A 21,269-nucleotide genomic window follows, 5' to 3' on the forward strand; every position below is an offset into this window, starting at 1 on the left:
GATCCCTGGTCACAGTCAGACACAAACTCAACCTCATTCACAGCCTTACCACAGAACTCAAAATAATATAGATTTGGATTATGTGGGGAAATGGTTGGAGAGAGATGATGTTCGTAGTGATTAAGGGACTTAAGCACTTAACTAAAATCTCAAAAAATAACAAAAAACGAGGAAATGAGAAATAAGCTGAAAGTCTAACATGAGGACATTGAAAAGCAAAAATGTACACAAAATGTCTTTAGTAATCAAATACAGTATGGCCTTTCACCACCCACCCTTCCCCCAGCTTCACTTGGATGTTTAATACGGGTTTTCAGGAGTTTGAGTGAAAACTGGTGGGAGATTATGAAAGACTAGAGGCCCAGTGCATAAATTCATGCACAGGTGGGGTCTGGCACAGGTAAAATTGGGCCAATCAGGCCAGGCAGAGGGAGGGCATATGGGAGGCTGGCCGGCTGGCCTTGCCCCCTGGTCGAACTCCCATATTAGACTTTTATTATATAGGATTGCTGTTTTGTGCAGAGGTTCAAAAGTATGATGTTGATTTCTGATGTGTCCCTGAACTATAATATCCCATTATTTTAAACAGTTGATTAATAATTTGAGCTTTTTCTCTATTTTGGACTATTTCATCGATCTTCAAAACAGCCTTTAAAAACTATGATGCTGCCAGTTAGAGGGTTTTGATGTTTACTCATTGATTTACCAAAAGAAAGCCTTCATATCTTTAAAATTTTTTTTTTAAAAATAGATTTTTAGAGAGAGAGAGGAAGGGAGAGGGAGGTAGGAATATCGATGAGAGAGAAACTGCCCTCCTGCACCCTACTGAGGATAGAACCAACGCACAAGAAAGAGGATTCAAGGATTTGGGCTTACGCACTTGGAAATGACGGAATTAAGAAGGGGAAGGCAGTGGGTGGAGTTCAGTTGTAGCATCTTAAGTTTGAGGTGCCCATTAGAAATCCAAGTGGAGAAGCTGCATTATCAAAAACGTATGAGTCTAGATTTGGGGAGATAGGTCCAAGCTGGCTTTGTTCTATGGGAGTTGTCAGAATAAAGTGGAATTCAAAGCAAAGAGACTGTAAAATGTCATAGAGTTTGGGATCTGGAGGCCGACTCCTTGGTCCACCACTTATTAGCTGAGTAACTTTGGGAAATCCATTTAGCTACTCTATGACTCGGTCTCCCCATCTGTAACACGAAAAGAATAGTAGTAACTACTTCTTAGGGTAAAATTAATTAAAATCACTAATATCTGTAAAGCACTCGGAACATGGCATATACTTTATAACTATTAACTGTTCATTTTCAGTACATCTACTCTGCACACCTGTGGGACGTCCCGAATACTTGCCTTGCCTCCTATGTTATTGATGCAGCAATGCAGCTATGTTTCCTGTGGTGTTACTATGTTTTTGGTTTGTGACTGTTAATTGGGACGAGGAGTTCACTGAGTTGGTTTTGCTGCAGAATACCGTCGTGAATTTTTGATATAGCTCTGCTTCAGTTGTTGATGCATTTTTTTAAAAGCCTGTATATATTTTAGTATCTGTTACTTGTTCAGGAAAAAAAAAATATCTTACACGTTTCTTCAGTGCTGCTCTCCTTTGCTTTTCTCAGTGCTCAGCAGAGGAGCAGTCAGGTTCACAAGAAAAACACAATTGGAAATCAGGTAGGAATTGCTTAAAAGAATTAGTGCATGCATGCCCCAATGAGTTTGAACTAAATTGCTTGATTGACTATTAAAAATGCAAATTAATCCTGCGCAAATTTTGTTGGAAATGCAGCTTTCAGTTTTGTTTTGTTTTGGCTTTTAAAGTTTTTAGAGCGAATTTTCCCCTCTCTCTCATTATTTTGCTATATTATGCAGTTAACCCTATTGATTTTTAAAAATAACTTCTCTGCTACTTGCTCTGTTTTTCAAATTTGACTCCTTGTATCCTACTTTGCTTGCTTACATTACCAGTAAGTTTGATTTAACATAAAATCTGTGAGTCAGTTTAAGGTTAAAATATGGTGAATAGTTGCATGAGCTTTCTGATGCTGCTGACTAGTTCACACGTTTGCACAGCTTGATAACAGTGAAGGGACAGCTCATAGAGAAGGCAGTTGTTGCATTTCACTGCCACCACACCCAATTCCTGTTGGTTAATAAAGATGTTAATTCCTCAAGAGACCTCATCTTTTGAGTTCTTGCGTTTTGGGCTGACCCGCTGTCTCTGACTAATAGCGCTCTAAAGAGATTGCATTAACCCCCATAGTTTGCTGCTGCTTTTATGTTTTATGTGATAATGAGTATTTGCATTGTTATTTCTTTTCAAGTCAAAACAATGATGACTTTATAGTTGTTGTTTTTTAATGCAGAGGTACAATTATTGAACACATTGAAACCTTTGCTCTAGATTTTTTTTTCTCCATTGTTTTGAAAGAAGAGGTAATAACAGACTTGATTTTAAAAACTTTTTTTTCTGAACTAAAGCATATAATTCTTTGCTATTTCAGGGAACCAATCTTCCGCCTTCAAGGCAAATTGTACGAGCTAAGTTCTGTAAGCTTTACTGTTGCTTTTTCATTTAGCTTCCCATGGGCACAGTTTTGTCTTTAACTGATTAACTCAACTAGCGCTCGCTACTAATTTTTTTTAAACTTAGGTTGTCTTGTCCATAACACCCTATCATTGAAATAAAAATCTTCTTAAGAGGGTTCATCCCTTCACTGCTAATAACTTGCTGTGATTGAAAGGTATGAACTAGTAAACTCTAAAATGCTGTAATAATAAACCCTTAACATTGTGGGTGCTTTGGTATTTCTCTAATTTTAACGGGCCTTAAAATAATTAAAATCATTAATGATCTCCATCTCTGTCCTTTTATGCTATGTTGTTATATGGTGTAAGCCTTTGTATAATACTATTTCCAATAAATGTTGATGATGCTCCTACAAGGTGGGTGAATATTGAACATCTGATTTGTTATATTTGCTGACAAACCTCCCCAAATTCCAGTTATTTGTAGTTATTTTTTTTAAATAATAAAACAAAACCAAATTTACATTGATTGCAATTTTATATTGCTTTACAGTTGAATCTTTTAGAACTAGATACTCAATCTTCATTTTATGCAAGTATAAAGAGTCTGTCAAATTCTAACAATCATGTTTTGGGAAATATTTCTACTCTCATTTCTACATGGATGAAGCAGCCTTAAAGTCTTCCTTCCTTCCAACTACGCACAGATGGAAGATGAGATAGGAGCATGAGCCAGTTACTTGCTCCATGTTACTTTGGAAGAAACGGACTTGGGAGCTAGACATTCTTCAAATTATAACCAATCACTTAGTTAGCCAGATGGCCTTGGACCAAGTGAGCTTGAGTTTGCTCAGTGCCATGATGGGAAGAATAGAAAAGATTTCTGCAGGGTGAATGGGAGGATCTGATGTAATATACACAATGAGGTTTGCAGTTGGGTCCTGGGTTTGTGACCTGTAAAGAGCAGATACCTTGTTCCCAGCAGGTAGGTGCTACTTCTTCAAACCTTTGGAAGAAAATACACAAAGTATAAGACAATAATAAAAGTTATAAGATGAGAACAATGAAACACGGGAAAATTAGAAGCCATGACACATTATTCCAGAGATTGCAATGTGCAGGAAAAGGATTTGCCTATAAAACTTTCCTCATGAAAGTACATACTTATTAGAAAAGCAACGATACAGTGGCATGAATGCATATTCTAAATCAGATCTGAAAGGAAACTCTAAACCAGTTGCCAATTATATTACTTCCAAATGCTCAAATCATGCTAATGTGTTTTTGTGACTTTGCTTTTGCTGAGTACTTCAAAGCCCACACATTGTGAAAGTTTTATAAATCTGAAGATAATAGAATTGGGGGACTGTTATCATAGTATGAAGGTACTTTATCCCAACCTCTTGGGTCTAGTTGTACCTTGAAAGTCAGATTTTTTAAATTTTATTTTTGAAAAAAATACATATTTCTGTGGGGTCAGAGATAGCACCCTGTAATTAAACACATTATTTTTCTGTAGTGAGACAAATGAATAGTCACCCCAGATAGATTAAATGAGAGATATAAATACTTCCATGTTGTCAGGTTTTGCTGCTAAATTTGTTTAAAAAGCCTTTTATTTTGCAAGTAATGGATTATGAACTTGAATGCCTTATTTTTCAGAGTAAAATCCAATAATTAAAAGCAATACAATACAGTTTAGGAATCCCTTTTTTCCCTTCTTAGAAGAAATGAATCATAATGACTTGAAAACATTTTCCTTATGAATCTGAATATCTGATGTTGATTTGGGTTTGTATTAATACAATTTATCAGTCAAGAGGCTCAAAGCCAGGGAGCCATGGAGCCTGCCTGCTAATTGAAACAGACTTTTGTGGTTGGTGGGCTGAAAATTCTGCAGGATCCTATGCATTTAAGGCTCTGGGCTGGAAGAATTGCTTTGCAGGATCTATACTGAAATATGTTAGAGGGATTTAAGGAAAGCAAAACTCCCCTTTAAAGTCTAAATTACAATTGCTTTTCTCTGTCTAGGAATTTGCTTAGAACTTTTACAAGTTGAAGTTGGCAAATGTATAGAAATTTATGAGTACACAATTAGCTTCAGGTTGGATCGATCAAAAATGTAAATTTAAACTTAATTTCATTCATCCCTTCACTCATCAAACATGTATTTGAAACTCTCTGAGTGACAAAAACTGGGGTAGATGTTTAAGCTAGTGATGACTAAATCACAGCCTTGTCCTCAGAGAGCTCACAGCTCAGTGAGGATGATGGTAAGTAAGAAAACTGAAGACTGCTTCCTTCTTCAAGGCTAGTTCTTTCTGATCCTCCAGGTCTCACTGAAACATCATTTCTGCAAGAGGTTGGCCCTGACCATTGGATCTAAAATAATACACCCCTCCCCAGTGTCTTGCTATCATCCTATTTATTACTAGAGGCCCAGTGCACAAAATTTGTGCCCTTGGAGGCACAGGGGGGTTCCCCTCAGCCTGGCCTGTGCCCTCTCACAGTTCGGGAGCCATCAGTTGGACATCCTTAGTGCTGCTGTGGAGGCTAGAGAGGTTCCTACTTCTGTCACTGCACCCTCCAGCCATGAGCCCAGCTTCTGGCTGAGCAGCGCTCCCCCTGTGGGAGTGTACTAACCACCAGGGGGCAGCTCCTGCATTGAGCATCTGCCCCCTGGTGTTCAGTGCACGTTGTAGCGACCGGTTGTTCCACTGTTGGGCCAAAACCAGCTCTTCAACTCCCTGAGGGATCCTGGATTGTGTGTCAGCCAGGCCGAGGGACCCTGCCGGTGCACAATTGGGACTGGGGAGGGACATGGGAAGTTGGCCAGCTGGGGAGGAACTGCAGGAGGGCTCCAGTGCGTGTCCAGCCCATCTTGCTCAATCCTGATCAGCTGGACCCCAGCATCAAACTAACCTACTCGTCGGAGTGGCTGCCTCCTGGTGGTGAGTGCACGTCTTAGCAAGTGGTTAAGTTGCATTAGCATATCATTAGCATATTACACTTCGATTGGTTGAACTGATGACCAGACACTTAGCCTATTAGGCTTTTATTATATAGGATTTTTCATCTTTCTTACTTCACTAGGACCTTAGCTCCATTCATGATATTTTTTTTATGATGCTCAAAGCAGTGGAATATCATTGTAAGGTTTTAGGCATGATCATTTAGGCATGATCATATAAGTTTTAGAAAACTCCTCCTGCTTATGGTGTAGAGAAAGTTCTGAAGGCAGAACAATGTTAGAAAAAGACTAGTTAGGAGGCTGTTTTCTGACAAGAGATGATGATGATCTGGGCCAGGCTATCTATACTGGATTCAAGGGCAAGCTCATGAGTTTGGGAGAGTCCAAAGGAGGTGTGATGAGGTGAGTGTTGGGGAGACATCAGGGGATCATTAGCAATGCTGCTTAGATATATGATTTAGGCACAAGTGAGATAGTGGTGCTCTTAATGGAGAAAGGAACATAGTGAAAAATCCAGATTTGGAATCAGAAGGGTATTTGTTGAGTATGAATCACTGTGGGGGATTGGAATAAAAGTCCATTGGGAAGTTGTATAAAAGTGTATAGAGTTTAGAAGAGACAGAATCTATTCCAAGGGTAGTAGGAAGCCATTGAAGGATTTCCAATAAAGAAGGGTTACCATCTGATTTGTATGTTAGAAAGGTCTGTGTGTCAGCCATAAGGAATGGTTTAGAGAAATAAAACTAGAGAGATGGAAATTTTTGAAGAGGTTTATATCATTAAGAAAATACAACTGTCAATAGTGGGAAGTATGTAGGAGAAGAACGTTTAACAGATAGAAAGAGTTAGAAATAGTTTTGGGGATGTTAAGTCATCTTCCCAGGCTATGGCTAAGGGATCCACTGTTGGGAGTGCAGAAGAAGGAGGAGCAGATTTCAGGGGCAATGGGGAAGAAGGTGGTGACTTCAGTCTGGGATATATTTTTTGTGCCTGTTGGTGACATCAGTAGAGTTTGAGGTTCAAGATTTGTCTAAACCAAATGGCTTTCAGCTGTTGGTCTAGGTCTCCCCACCAGTTCATATGCTGAGACTCCAGTGTAGAGAAGCTAATTTATCTACACAAAGAAAAGAGTAAGATGCAAATTGACCATACCTTTGCGACACCCACCAGCCAACCAGGAGTGGTACACAAATTAACCTGACAAATATGGCATATTAATTTGCATATGCAGTCGCTGAGCGCCGGAGGCGGGGTGGGACACAGGTGTTCTGCACTGCCCCAGCTACTCTAGGCCTCTGGGAAGCATGGGAAGGCGGAAGGGTGGCTTCAGGTCAGAGCGAAGGTGGTGCTGACAGTTAGGGGAAGGAATGCCCATTCTTTCATGAATCTCCTGCATCGGGCCTCTAGTTTGTTAATACTGAGAGACCCTAGTCCTTTCAACTAATCAAAGTAAGGGTTTAGCAAAGGACAAATAGTAAAGCCTCATTGCCTACAAAGGTGCCCTAGAATCTCTTATTAGTGATGTAGTCCCTGTCCTATACCAGAAGGTCCTTTTGAAAGGATGTCCCTGGTTCACTATCACAGTGAAAACAAAAGTAAACTGACGCCAATAAATTCTTGTAAATATTTCCAATAGAGCTCTATTGTTATTTTTGCCCATTGCTTTCCATATTGAAACCAGATCCACCCAACATATAAATATGTCCCCAATTCACCATGACCAAGGCAAATTATAGTTTTTGTCTCTAAAGCATGAATCTTTTCACACTCAGTGTAATAATATTACAGAACTTTTCCTGAATGAATGTTTAGCCCACGATCCTCAAAATAATGGAGATATCTTGACATTCTTAAGCCATTTCATCGAAAGTGTCCTGAGATATATATTTATAGAAAAGAAAGCTCGTATTGATGGTGTCAGGGGAGAAACTGGGGGTAAGGTTGGGAATCTGATGGTCAGCCTTGTGAGCTCCATTTTTGACATTATGCCAGACTCTGGTTTATCTTGAGTCTCATTGTCAGGGACCTAAATGTCAGAACATTAATCCTAGCATTAGTGTAAATTGCTGGGCCATTTTATCATAATTTTTAAAAATTACGTTTTGTAATGAGATACTCCCATTTGAGAACAATCTTTTTTCACCCCCTGAAAAAATGTATTTATCTTCTAATCATAGGCCACAGATTTTTCAGATAAGAGCCTTGCATGTCAGTGCAAAATTTTATTTGTTGTAAGTCCGTCCCCCTTTCATGTAGCCACCCCTTTTCTTCTCGTTCCAAACACTTCAATATGAGCAGATCTCTCATAGCTTCTGTGGTTTGTATGGTACAAGAAGATTGTGATTTTTTAAATATTGAAATTTCACCTTTACATGAAGTTCAAGACCGTAGGCTTGTTGGTTTCTTGTGTGTAGCTTATATTATTCAAAGGCCAGACCAATTTTGAGCACCAACATGGCATAAGTCTTTTTTTTCTTTATTTTTTAGAGCAAGGGCTAGTCCAGTTTTCTGTCTTGTAACAGTGCTAATAGTTAGCATTTATTAAGTGCTTTGTGTGTGTGTGTGTGTGTGTGTGTGTGTGTGTGTATTGGGTGTGATGTATCGTATTAAAACCGAGATTTGTACATGGATTGTCTCATTGAATATTTCCAAGAGCTTTATGAAGTCATTCCCTATTTGATGGATGAGGAATGGAGAGTCACAGCTTTAACGTGACTTTCTAAAAGTTGTTCCATAGTAAGTGATGGGGTTGGGGTTTTAGTTCAATTTTTTATTATAAAATCTAGAGGCCCAGTGCTTGAAATTCATGCACAGGTAGGGTCCCTAGTGGCTGCCAGCTGTTGGCCAGGGTCTTCCCTTCCACCCCCTCCCTACTCCCCACTGCCTGCCACTGCCATGTTCTGTGCTGCCCTCTGGTGGTCCCAGTAGGTCGAATTCCCACCCTTGGGGACAATTTGCATATTAGCCTTTTATTATATAGGATTGTCAAATATAGCAAAGAGCTGGAAGCATGGTTCTGTGAAAGGCCATGCACGTACCCTAGTTTGTTTGTGTGTACATATACTATTTGAAAGTAAGTTGCAGGCATCATGACCATTCATCTCTAAATACTTAAGTAGCATTTCCAAAGTATGTCCTCACCACTGTTTTCTCACCTAAGAAGATTAACGATTTTTAATACTATCTATTGTTCTTGTGATTTAATTGTGGCAGTTCTAGTAGCTTGAAAGTTAATGCTGGCTTCAGATTTATATGAAAAGACCAATGGGGTTTATTTAGAAAGTTCAATGTGGAAAGACCTGGAAAGACCAGTATGATTTATTTGCTTAGCAGTATATATTTCTTATATTTCCTAATTAATTATCTTGGTGCAGAAAATAAATAAAATTTATCAGAGGTGATCTCTTGAACAAAGCGTAAATATGTAGAGCTTTAGGTAAGTGAAGGACTAAAATGTCTTATCCCCGAGGTGACTATGAAATCTCTTTGACTCAGCAGCTAATCCATTCCCTACCTCTGGGAATTCTCGTGGGCTGAATTCTCCTCGATGAATGTTCCCTCTCCAGGAAATGAGTGTCCTGGTTTCCTAATTGAGCCTGCGTTCCTTGAAGCTTTGCACCGTGCTCTTGCCTCACCAAACAGTTGGCCGGAGTGTTTGTCCTGACTCCTGGTGAGGTTATTTACACTCTGAGCCTGTGACAGATGGCCCCCTTGGGTAGATTATTCTATGTGCTGCCATTTATATTGTCTGGATGGAGCATTACTTGGAAACGGTGCACATAAATACAAATGAGCCTGACAAATATGAGCATGAAACTCGGTCATCATCATCATTTCATTTCCAGCGCCTTTGATTTATTCTTTGTTTGTGGTATCCTATGAATTCTTTATCTATGGGGCCCTATGACCTCTGCCCCTTTTCTAAGTTTCAAGTTGAGTTTCTATTGACTGTTGATAAGTGGTTTTTTTTTTTTTAATATATATATTTTATTAATTTTTTACAGAGAGGAAGAGAGAGGGATAGAGAGTTAGAAACATCAATGAGAGAGAATCATCGATCAGCTGCCTCTTGCACACCCCCTACTGGGGATGTGCCCGCAACCAAGGTACATCCTCTTGACCGGAATCGAACCCAGGGCCTTTCAGTCTGCAGGCCAACGCTCTATCCACTGAGCCAAACCGGTTTCGGCTATAAGTTTTCTCATTTTTTTTTATGAGAAAGCACTATCATAACTAAAACATTAGTTGAAAAGCAAGTCATTTTATTGTTTCCTGCCCCAGCCTACTAAACACGATCTTCTTAATTAAGGTAAAACATTTTTAGCGTCTGTTTGTGTTTTCAGTGTTGTTGTTGTTTTTTTGTTTCTGTTTTTTGTCTCTTCAAAAATCTTTTCCTTCCCAGCAACTCTGGTCTTCCTGTTGACCTGCTGCGAAGTGGAGGAGGGGGAAAGGACAAGTGGGACTTGTTTTTGAGAACTCAACTATCTATAAATGACTTCCTCCCGTTTGGTACATCCCGTGGCTGGGTTTCATTTTCTGATGCCTGGTGGCAGGACCCATGTCCTGGAGGAAGGAACCGTGTCATCTTCACTCATCCTGTGCTCAGAGCTTGACCACGGCTGCGAATATTATCTCCTATCACTCCTGACATTTCTCGTGCTTCTCTTCTCGAGCTTCATAATTCATGTCACTGTTTTCCGGTGCATACGGAGTCAGGTTTTAGAAATATGAGACAATTTTAAAATTACAGATGCAAGGTCTTGCTGCGTGAGCCAACATCTGCAACTAGTTTACGAGGTTAAGCAAAATAGCTGCTCTGGATGACTGATATTTACCAGGGCCTCTCCATTTCCCATCAGAAACAGGAATGCCTGTGACTTCTACATTCTTCAGTTTTCAGTGGGAATCGGGGTTTTATCCATTACATACCTCACTTTATTAAGTTACCTCACAGAGCATCCTGAGTTACGATTCGCCACGATTTAGGAGGCCAGCGAGAACATGGGTAATTAATGTCCACCAATAATTAAAATACTTACCTTAACCAGAGCCCAACACTCTCTCCTAAAACCTTATACTGAAATTCCAAACCAGTAAAATCTCACAGGATTTTTCTTTTGTTTTGGTGCAGACAAAATGAAAACCTGGACACATCACTCCCTTGCTTACCGACAACCCTCAAAAGTACTGCTTTCCCTTTAGAACGAAGTCCAAATGTTGCCACCTATAATCCATTCCCTGCCCGTGTCCTGCTCCTTGTTGCTAACACTCCTGAATTCTGTGGGCTAGCCACGGTGACCTTCAGGCAGTGCCGCCGTGGTCTTTCCTGTTGGGGCTTTTAATGTGCTGCTTCCTGTGCCTGAAACATTTTAAAATATATAAATACGTGTGTGTGTGTGTGTGTGTGTGTGTGTGTGTATATGTATGTATGTATTTTTGCATATTAATATTTATTAATCATTAATTGGCTGCCTCCTGCACACCCCACACCAGGGATCGAACCCACAACTGGGGCATGTGCTTCAACCTGGAATTGAACTGTGACCTCCTGGTTCATAGGTTGATGCTCAACCACTGAGCCACACTGGCCAGACTCTAGGAACTTCTTTAAAATGGGTTCTCTGTTTGAGATATGTTTTCTTCATTGGCCAAGATTTAGGGGTTTTTTTTTTTTGTTTTTTTTTTTTGTATTTGCATCAAGATGATGCTGTGAAGGCACTGAGTCATCATCTGAAAACAGAATTGCATGGGAGACCTTCAAGTCTGTCACCCACGCATTCCAGTCTGGCTGCTTCCCCCTCCATTGAGCCATAGAAACGATGCCTGGCAAGGTTGTGCAGCCAGCACATGTTAGCAGAGCGACAGTGGTCATTAGGACATTGAATGTTCTCGTGCCAGTTACAACTGGCTGCTCCTCCAGTTACTGAAGTTTCTCTTCCCCCCCACCCCCACCCCGCAAACCTCCCCTTTATCCAGGAATTAAAGGCAAGGTTTGGTCCAGAAGGGGGCCTCGCGTATCCTCCTGCTCTAGCACTGAGTCCCGCACCCCTTCCAACTGGTCAGGCTGCTGCCATAGTAGTTGTTAAATGTTTTGAATTTTATTTCTTCCAACAGCCTCCATGTTACCCAAACCAGGGAATAATTTTGTACTTTGAGTCCTGCTTTCCCTCACAGTAGCATTAGACATTTTCAGCCCTCCCATGAAAAGTCTCTTCTGTTCACTTCTGTGGACGCTCTATTCTATTTTTGTCCCACCCTTCTAGCTACTGCTCTCTCTCCTTTGCAGGACCATCCTCTTCACCCAGCCACTCATTGCCTGCTGGTTTGCCTCAAGGCGCAGTCCTAGGTCCTCCTCTCTTCCCACTCAGACTCTCACTTTATGTTATTTTTTCATAGCTAGGGCTTCAGTTACCCCTGTAGTCAGCAATTCAAAAATCTGTGTATCTGATTGAGACTTCTCTGTAGACGGTGGTTTATTTTACATGTTCACCTCTCTTCAAGTCCAGACAGAACTCATTACTTATCCCCTCCCTCACCTTCATCCTCTTACTCTCCCTCAGAAAATTTGCCTCCACAGTCTGTCCAGCTTCAGAAATTAATCCTTGGGCGTCATCTTGGACACCTCACCCCCCTTCATCTTCCATCTTACAATTTATCATTGTCATAATAGTTGCCTTCCTAAATATTCCTCAACTATGTGCACTCCTCCAAAGGTCCATTTCCACCACTCTTGTCACACTTATCATTGTCTGTGACTTAGGATGATGTCTTGGGTATTCTGTCTATTCCCCTGCCTCCTTTCCCTTCTCTGTAACCTCTTCACCAGACCAGAGCAAGAAGGACCTTGTCCTAATGCCAATCTTAGATCACTGCCCTACCTTAAGCCCTTCAAGGCTCTCCATCCTCTCAGGATAAAGACCCAGTTTCTCCACATAAATTACATGGCCAGGCGTGGTTGTTCTCCTCCCTCAGGTTGTCTTGCATGAGGCTCACTCTTGTTCTCTGTGCTGTGCATTCCCTCTCCCATTGCACACCCTTCCGATTTCAGTGCCAGTGCTAGAGTCTGCCGGCACCTCTTCTTCCAAGTCTCAATGTACTGAACTGCTCCGGGGTGGCAGCAATCCAGCTGTCACTTTACATTGATCTGTGTGAGTGTCTGATCCCTATTTGTCTATAAGCTCCATGAAGTTCAGGAACTGTGCCTGGTTTTCTGTTTTTATTTATTTATTTATTTATTTATTTATTTATTTATTTATTTTGACTTATCCTTGTAGTTTTAATGTGCTGCCTGACCCCGATAAATGACTCATCCATCCTATATAATAAAAGGCTAATATGCAAATTGACCAAATGACTGGTCGCTATGACACACACTGATCACCAGGGGGCAGACGCTCAATGCAGGAGCTGCTCCTTGGTGGTCAGTATGCTTCTACAGGGGGAGCACAGCTCAGCCAGAAGTGGGGCTCATGGCTGGCAAGCTCAGTGGCAGTGGTGGGGGCCTCTCCTACCTCTGTGGCAGTCGGACATCCCCCCCCACCCCAAAGTTTCCCAGACTGTGAGAGGGTGCAGGACGAGCTGAGGGACCCCCACCCCCAATTCCCCCCAAGTGCACCAGGCCTCTAGTTTTCTATTAAATGAACTAAGAAGTATTTACGAAGCTGCTTGTTTTCTCTCTCAAAGAAAGCCCTCTTAATTATTTTTAGAACAATAGACAAATTCTACTCAGGCCTCATTATCTCTTCCCTTGTGTGCCTGTATTTTTGCCCTTGGACGTGAAAAAATGGATGATGGGCTTAGAGCTCTCACTCTGTTTTGTATCATTGGGAATCTCTTCCACATGGAGGGCTCCCACGAACTTCAAAGGGAGCGCTGCACATGGAAAAGATACACAGGAAAAAAAGTGAAAAAAGTAGAGTCCTGATTTTCATCATGGTTAATGGCCTGGACCCTGGAGAGGGTTAGGTGAGTAAACGCTGAGAATAAACAGCCCACTCTTAGCGAGCTCTTCAGAAATAGCTGAGCATGTGAAAGAAGTAACGTGTAAACAGGCAGTCAGGAAAATCCTGGGGAACAATGAAAAGGGAAGGAATTCCTTAAGAGTCGTTTTGAGAATCAAGATAATATAATAGCCCAGTGGGCCACAGAGGCCAGGCAAACACGCTCATTGTGGGAGCTCGGGCTGATATTTTGGGAAGCCGCTCTGATAGGGCAGAATGAATGGAAGATGATGGAGGCACCATACATGTAGTCCTTGCAGATTGGAGCAGTCCCCAGAAAAGTGAACAGGGGGCTATCCCTAAGTTGAGGCTCTCCTGTGAAATAATAACTTGGAGTTCTGCTTTACTCTGCTTTACTTTATTTTATTCACACGGTTACAATTTAAACTTTATGCTGGTGTGTTAAGGTAAAGGCTGGATTTTAGAGAGAAAATAGGAAGTTATCTTTTTGACAGCCATATCTTCAAATAAAAAGGGGGTTTGATATGAACAGTAAATGTAGGTTCCTTATTTTCAACCCGATTTTCTTGCACCCTGTTAATACATTTTCAGTCAGTCAAAGCAGTTCCTTATTTAAAGTAGTCCTCTTTCATCATGGAGATTTTTTATGAAATAATCCAGAATTATTTCTCTTTATGTTGCACTGTGGATTTATTTCAGTGTTGGGTTATTTGTAATCCTTCTCAGTCTTCTGACATGCTGTGTTCATTACACATTAAAGAGAATCTCAAGAAATTGCCAAGGAAGGGAGGGAGGAAAAAAGAAAGAAGTTGCCTGTTTTAAGCAGCCAATAATGTGATGGCAACTTGTAATTTTAATAGCACAAATACTATTGGAAAATAAGGGAAATACAGGAAAATTGACGGAGGAAATAAATATAACTTCATATCTTGTCACTAATTTTCTATCAGAGTTAACATTTTGTTGTATATGACAGTCTTCTTTCTGTCCTTACGTTAACAAATATAACGGAAATAATACCCTGTGTACTAATGGGTACTGAGCTAAGTCCACTCACGATCCACACAGCAGTTCTGTGTTACTATTCCACGTGACATATGAAGAAATTGAAGCCAAGAGACTTGCCCAGTGCCGCCCAGCTAGCAACCCAACTAGGAGGCAATCCCGGAAGTCAGCCCTCTGCCCAGTGTCAGTGCTCCCATGTCATGTGTTAGGTGCTATTGCTCAGCTTAATTGAACAGGTGAGAGGATTCTGTCAAAACATATTAACCATTTTCCAGTTACGCAACTAGGTTGTTTCCAATGGCTGCTAGGAATAGTACTATCACCAACATCCTTGTGTGCATTGTGGATTAAGGTCGTCAGACCACCAGAGAGATTTTATTTCATTCAGGTGCTGAGAGGCTGAATCCTTTGCAATGTGGGGCCACAATGGCAGACATGCGTCAGCTCCTGTGGGTTACACGGGTGGACTTGGCCGTGAAACAGGAGCCCAATGGCAGTTTCCTCATCTGTCACATAAGGAAAATGCTGTCTTTCTCAAAGGATTATTTTGTGGATTAAAATAAATAACACCCACAGAGCTCTTAGCACAATGCCTGGCTCAGAGTAGTGTTGAGTAAATGTGAGCTATTGTTTTCATCCTTGAATTCCTAGAAATGGAGTCAAACTGTGTCGTTAACTTTGCCTGTTTTACTTATGAAACTACTCCGACTTCCTAGAACGTTAAAACCATGAAAAGAATATCCAAACATACAAATGTCACGTAGCCAACTCATTCACAGAAGTATTTTGAAGTCTTAAAAACCAAGCAAAGACTATTTCACCAAATATTTGATTATTTTATGTCTTGATTTGATTATCATTTAAATCCTGTTAGCTAAGCTTCATCGTACTTGCTTGTTTTCACAGCTTTTTTACCCCAGTCAGAACTTCAGTTCGTCAAATCGAGTATTTATTTTTTATGCATGGCAGCCCACTGATGAGACACGCCAGGGCATACAATGGTGGCCCTCATTGTTAACATGGGAATAGGGTCCCTGGCACATTTCCTGGTCCCCCAAAGACATGGGTAGATACTGGTTGACTGACTTATCAAGTGTTTTAGGTGATAAACACCTTTAAATACTTTCCTGAGTTAAATGTATCCCTCAAAACTGCAGGTATGAAGCCCTTCCTTCCTGTGTTAAGCACGTGCTCACGGGCAGGCTGGCTCCCAAGATGAAGAAGGGAGAGAATGGGGGAGAGATTTACCAATCCGAGAAGTTACTTTACTCCCCCCGGGTGGAATAAATGAGGAAACAATAGGAGTGCCCCTTTGTCCCCCACCCCTTGGCAATATTCCTTACTTTCCTCCATCTTTTATCCCACTGGGTTTAAAGGTGAAGCCAGTGGTTCACAGGGGAGTGGCCAGCCCCCTGTGGAGGAAATGATCAATAGTCTCTGGGCCCTGGTATTTCCTTCTTGAAGCCACTCCTCCCGAGCTAATCGTGGCTCCTTTGAGCATCCTCCTAGATCTACCAGTGGAGAGAAGACTCTGAAATGGGTCAAAACAGCACACCAGTAAAATTCACTTTACCAGTAAGGCCACTCTATACCCAAGGTTAATTGTTGGCTCCTTTTTTTTTTTTTTTTTTTTTTTTTTTTTTAATTTCTTGTTTCAAATACTGTCCAGTCATATTGCTCCCGTAGCCTATCAGAGATTCTGCAGCTATCAGAGGATATCATTAATCCATTCTAATTTGCATTCAATAATAAAATGTCAATGAAATAGACATGTCCTCAATATAAATATGACCCCCCCCCCTCCTACTATGAAGTTCTCATAGTTAAAGTCCAAAGATGACATTCTCAAAGGAGTCTGCAGTCTAAGATACTTACGGAACATCTAAGAGGGTCTGTGGCCCAGGTGGACTTGGGTTTTCTTCAGCAGCCATACCCTCTGAGAATGGGTTGTTTCTTCTGGGCTTCTGGAGTCGAATACTCTCATTTAATCTATGAATAAAGCAAAGAGATAATCCCAGAACTTGCTCCATATCAATGAATTTAATGAGACAAATAGGCATTCTAGTCTTTACAGCAATTATCCCAGGCACCATTTATGTTCCTGGACCCCTTTCCCTGCTGCCATCACTGAGAGCTGCCAACACTCAGGGAATCCGAATGAGAGGGGGCGAGGTTAGATAGGGAAAACCACCGTGGGTTTAGCTCTCCCAGGTTGTCAGTTTTTTCTAGTTATGTAAACGTCTACATTTCTTAATGTAGGAAAATATCTTCTTAAGAGGAGAATTTTGCCACTGTGCACTTACCATTAAGGGGGAATCCACCTAGATAATCTTAAGAGAATGCTTGAAACACCACTGTCCGTTTCCAAGTTCAGGAAGTTGCACTGGGCAGCCCCCGTCGAGAGGTCTTATTTATGTTACCTCTCTCTCCTATGTAGCACATTCAAACCCTCATCTTATTTTCCTTTGCCTCTGTGTGTTCCTTTCCTGCCCCTTATTATATATAACTTCTTGATCTTAGAAGCCTAGGCCTCCTCAGGAAGCTTTCTCCCTCCTATATAATCCAGGGCCAGTTTGAAAACGTGAGCCCAAGCGGATGATGACCATTAAGTCGTAAGTCAGTCACCTGCCGTAAGGTTAGGTCTGCCGCAGCTCCCTTCTTGCCCTAGGCCCGGGTGCAGGATGGCACCGAGTGCCCCTAATCCAACCCTTGCTGTCGCCTACCTGGGCCTGGGTCCAGGCCTGGACCTAATTAAATTACAGCTGGACCCTCAAGAGTGCTCTGTGACACAGACCTTCACTGCCTTACTTGGACTTCTGTAAAGTTCCTGGCATAGAGTATGCAATAAATTAAAACTATTATTATTTTTTTTAAAGTATATAGTTAATGTAGTTCCCCCTTCCTGAGGTCTCCCCTACAGTTGAACTCTTGCTTAGAAAGAACTCTTCCAGCCAGTTCAAGGACAAGCCTCTATCCTGAGGATGCTCACAAAGGTGGTGACCAGCTAGGCCCACGCCGCTCTGAGCATGTCCCCACGTAGCCCTATGGCATGGGAACTACCGTCATAGAAAAGCAGCTACTCATCCATGGACACAGTCCTCCTGTAAGCATTTTTCATGTACCAAGATAAAAATATCAAATGGTCTGTGGTTTACTAACTTCCCCCCAGGCGGCAACAGTTAAAATCTGGCTGCAGAGCTGAGAAAAACTTGCCTGGTCTCCCATGAGCAAGGCCAAGGTCAAAACGCCCTGCTCACAGATAAAGTTCAAGACCCAAAGCCTTTGCTAAACTAGACTTTTTCCACATGCCCTTTTCCGCTCCTCATGATGTTATTTCTTGTCTGTGTATTAGTTTTATGACCCAGTGTGCTGGCCAGATGTTGAGGTCCACACTTACCCCTAACATACCGATTTTGCCAACCGTGAAAGGCCTGGCCTCCTACGGAACTACCAAGGACACACTCTCTAGAGTAGGCTCGTCACGAAAGGAAGGGGCTGGGCTAGTCCACTTGCTGGTCTCACTTTCAGCATTTCTGTATTTGGCATGGGAGCTTGGATGTTATTCATGGTAGTAAATTTTAAAAAATTGGCTCGTTTCAAGGCTTACAAAAGGGCATGCCCTTTCAGTTCTCAAGGTCCCCTCTAGTCATGTCACTATGGGATTGCTTGCTCTTGTTTACTTGGGCATTCAAAAAAGAACTTGATATTCAAATAGTAAGAGGCTCTAAGAGGTTATTGTACTGAATGGTGATGGATTTATTGTGGTGATGTTACCTTTGAAGGTGAAATCACCACTTCAGATCTTTCTCTGTGAAGAGATTCTACCATCCATCCCATTCGCCTTTGACATTCTTTGGAAATTTTATTCGTCTTTGTCTTTTCTCACTTCTGACTTTTCCTTTGTTTTATTGTATTAATTTCCTCTTCACATTCTTGCCTCTTGTGTCATGATCATTTTTTCCTGAATGCTTGCCTTCTCCTGGCTCGTCCCACTGTTTAACTTGATTTCTCTCTCCTTCAATTTTTATCTGACAAGGTACATTAGGAATTGTTTTGTCCCCTCCCTCCCCCCCTTAATTCTTATGTTGAGCTGACCATCATCGGAAAAAAAGCAAGTTCATTTGTGGCAACTATGCTTTTCTGATTAGACCAGAGTATCTTAAACTTGCCATGACAGCAGCTTACTTGCTGACAGTGTTCAATACTGAACACTCTTCCATGGGTGTCGCTGAAGTGTGCTGGCCACATGCACTCACAATGCGCATAGCTGTAATCCTCTTTTATTTATTTTCTCTCCATGTGAGAAAGCCTGTTGCAATGCAGATGAGGTTAACTTCATAGAATGTACTAATCAGAATATTCTAATTAATTTTAGAATTTTACTTTAACTGTTAATTGTAACCTGTAACTTCCATATAGCTCAACTGAATATATCCACTGGGTGAAATTATGTTTAATAACTATCATGTTTTGATTATAACATTTCATTTTTCTAGAGGTGCGTCTTTGAGAGATGAATTCAGTGGTACCAGTAAAACTAGGTCATTTTAAGTTCTCCGAACCCAATTCTTACTTACATAGTATCTGTCTTTTTCACCTGATTGGTTTCTCGGTGTCCTTTTGTCTTTTTATATTCTGCCTTTCTATCAGCTCCCTCCTGCCGAGATTGAATGTATAATCATTAAAAATTAGATGAGATCATTTGCTCTAAGGACAGTGAAGTTTTGATTGTATATGTGCAGGCAGTGTTTTTCAAACTTCAGTATGAATCAGAATTACCTGGGGACCATGTGAAAATGTAGATTCCTGGGCTTCAATGTACACATTCTGGTTCACTTAGACTTGCAGGTGACCCAAGAATCTGTTTTTCTAAAAAGCATCCCAATTGTTATAATATAACTGGTAGAAACCATACTTAGAGAAATATTGGTTTCTTCTTTCCCAAGTAAAGGGTAAGAAGAAGGAGTAATTTTGAACAGTGGAGAGAACTGTCATAGTCTGGGCCTCAATGAGTTCTGAATGAGCGTCTGGAAAACTTAAATAGAGCATTAAAAAGGACAGTGGGCTTCTGGGAGATGCAGAAACAGGGAATCAAGGTGGCAAGGACTAATATATGGACAAAGGCTTGAAGGATCAATAATGATAACCTTGATTCATAATTTTCCTTAGGATTGACTTTTCTTCTTAAATTAGAAAAGTTAATAGCAATATAAACATAAACTCTGATTATAAAGGTATTTTAATCTTTCTTTAGGAGCTGACACCGTCATTCAATAATTCAGTAATTTTTAAAATATTTCAGGCTCTCTAGGGCAGGGGTCCTCAAACTTTTTAAAGTGGGGGCCAGATCACGGTCCCTCAGAGAGCTGGAGGGCCGGACTATATGAACTACTAATTCCTACTGTAACACCTCGGCTGCGCTCACTGCCCAAAAAACCTGGCGGGCAGGATCAGACTCCTCTGCGGGCCGCATGTGGCCCGCGGGCCGTAGTTTGAAGATCCCTGCTCTAGGGTATTGAACAGGTTAGATATAGGATGATTTTTGACGTTTGAAGCGATATCATACAATTCCAATTAGTATTTTATTTCTGGTCCTATGATAACAAATATGTAGCATAGAGGAGATGATAAACTATGCCATATGAAAAAACAGAATTTAACTTCACAACTGAGGGAAAAAATAGATTTTCACTTAAAGGACATTTATACATCATAAATCAATAAGCTTAATTGTTAATGTTTTAAAATTTAGAAGCTGTTTAAAGATTTTTCTGAAGATGCTACATATCTTTTAGTATGTCAAATAACTACCAGAGATAGATGGTTTTAAATCTAGACCATTTAAAAACTCCAAACTTTAAAAAACACACATATTTTTATTGATTTCAGAAGGATAGAAACATCCATGATGAGAGATAATCATTGATCAACTGCCTCCTGCACGCCCCCCACTGGGGATCTAGACTACAGTCCGGGCATGTGCCCTGACCAGAACTGAACTTGGAAACCCTTTGTTTCCTGGGATGATGCCACACCAGTCAGGGCCAAATTTTTAATTTTAGCTTATTATTTCAGCTCTTTTCCTCATTCAGCCTCATTCAGAGCTGTTAACAAGGATCTACTTGGCTGGCTTGCATTTTTTTTCTTTAGTGTGTCAAATAACAACCAGAGGTAGATGGATAAATTTAGACCATTTGGTGGCCAGCCTCTAGTGGAAATACTGATGAGACAAAACCAGGCAAACCAGGGAGCCACAATGGGAGCAGAGGCGGTGGGCATGGAGAGTCTGTTGCTGTTCATCCAATCAACCAGAATGCTTTCATTTTAGCAGCCATGCCATAAACGGGCCCGGCACAAGAATTTCACTCCTCTCTCTCTCTCTGTCAGCAGTTCTGCTTCCACCATTTATATAAGTCTGTCATTTCGATTTTGTTCATTTGATGGGAGAGACTTCCCCCTGGTATCGGTGCTTTTGGGAGATAAATGAGTAATGGAATTTGAACTTTGGGGGAGCAATGCTGTTCTTGTTGTGATTTGTATCTTGTTTTGAACTTCACTCAAGTGCAAGACCTGGTCTCCATTGACTCATGTTGGACTAAGCTTCTCCGCTGACCTGTGCTCTCTTGTAGGTGATTCGCAAGGGCTGGCTCACCATCAGCAACATCGGCATCATGAAAGGAGGCTCCAAGGGATACTGGTTTGTGCTGACTGCGGAAAGCCTGTCCTGGTATAAAGATGACGAGGTAAGCCGCAGAGGCTGACAGAGTTTTCTCATTTCAAGTTAAGTGAAATTATTGTGATATTT

General features: G+C 41.1%; 1 protein-coding gene across 7 annotated transcripts in view; it reads left to right on the plus strand.

Annotated features, from left to right (window-relative positions):
• DNM3 (dynamin 3) overlaps positions 1–21,269 on the plus strand; it is a 359,120-nt gene that overhangs the window by 135,216 nt on the left and 202,635 nt on the right. For 4 of the 7 annotated variants that reach the window (XM_084865975.1, XM_084865977.1, XM_084865973.1 and 1 more), the window contains exons 13-15: positions 1,621–1,672; positions 2,503–2,532; positions 21,094–21,207. In XM_084865975.1, the coding sequence (XP_084722101.1) occupies positions 1,621–1,672; positions 2,503–2,532; positions 21,094–21,207 (196 nt within the window). The remainder of the gene's footprint in view (positions 1–1,620; positions 1,673–2,502; positions 2,533–21,093; positions 21,208–21,269) is intronic. The other 3 variants (XM_084865979.1, XM_084865978.1, XM_084865974.1) reach the window with 1 other exon arrangement.

The sequence above is a fragment of the Pipistrellus hanaki genome (assembly GCF_964339955.1).
Source record: "Pipistrellus hanaki genome assembly, chromosome: 18".
NCBI lineage: Eukaryota > Metazoa > Chordata > Mammalia > Chiroptera > Vespertilionidae > Pipistrellus > Pipistrellus hanaki.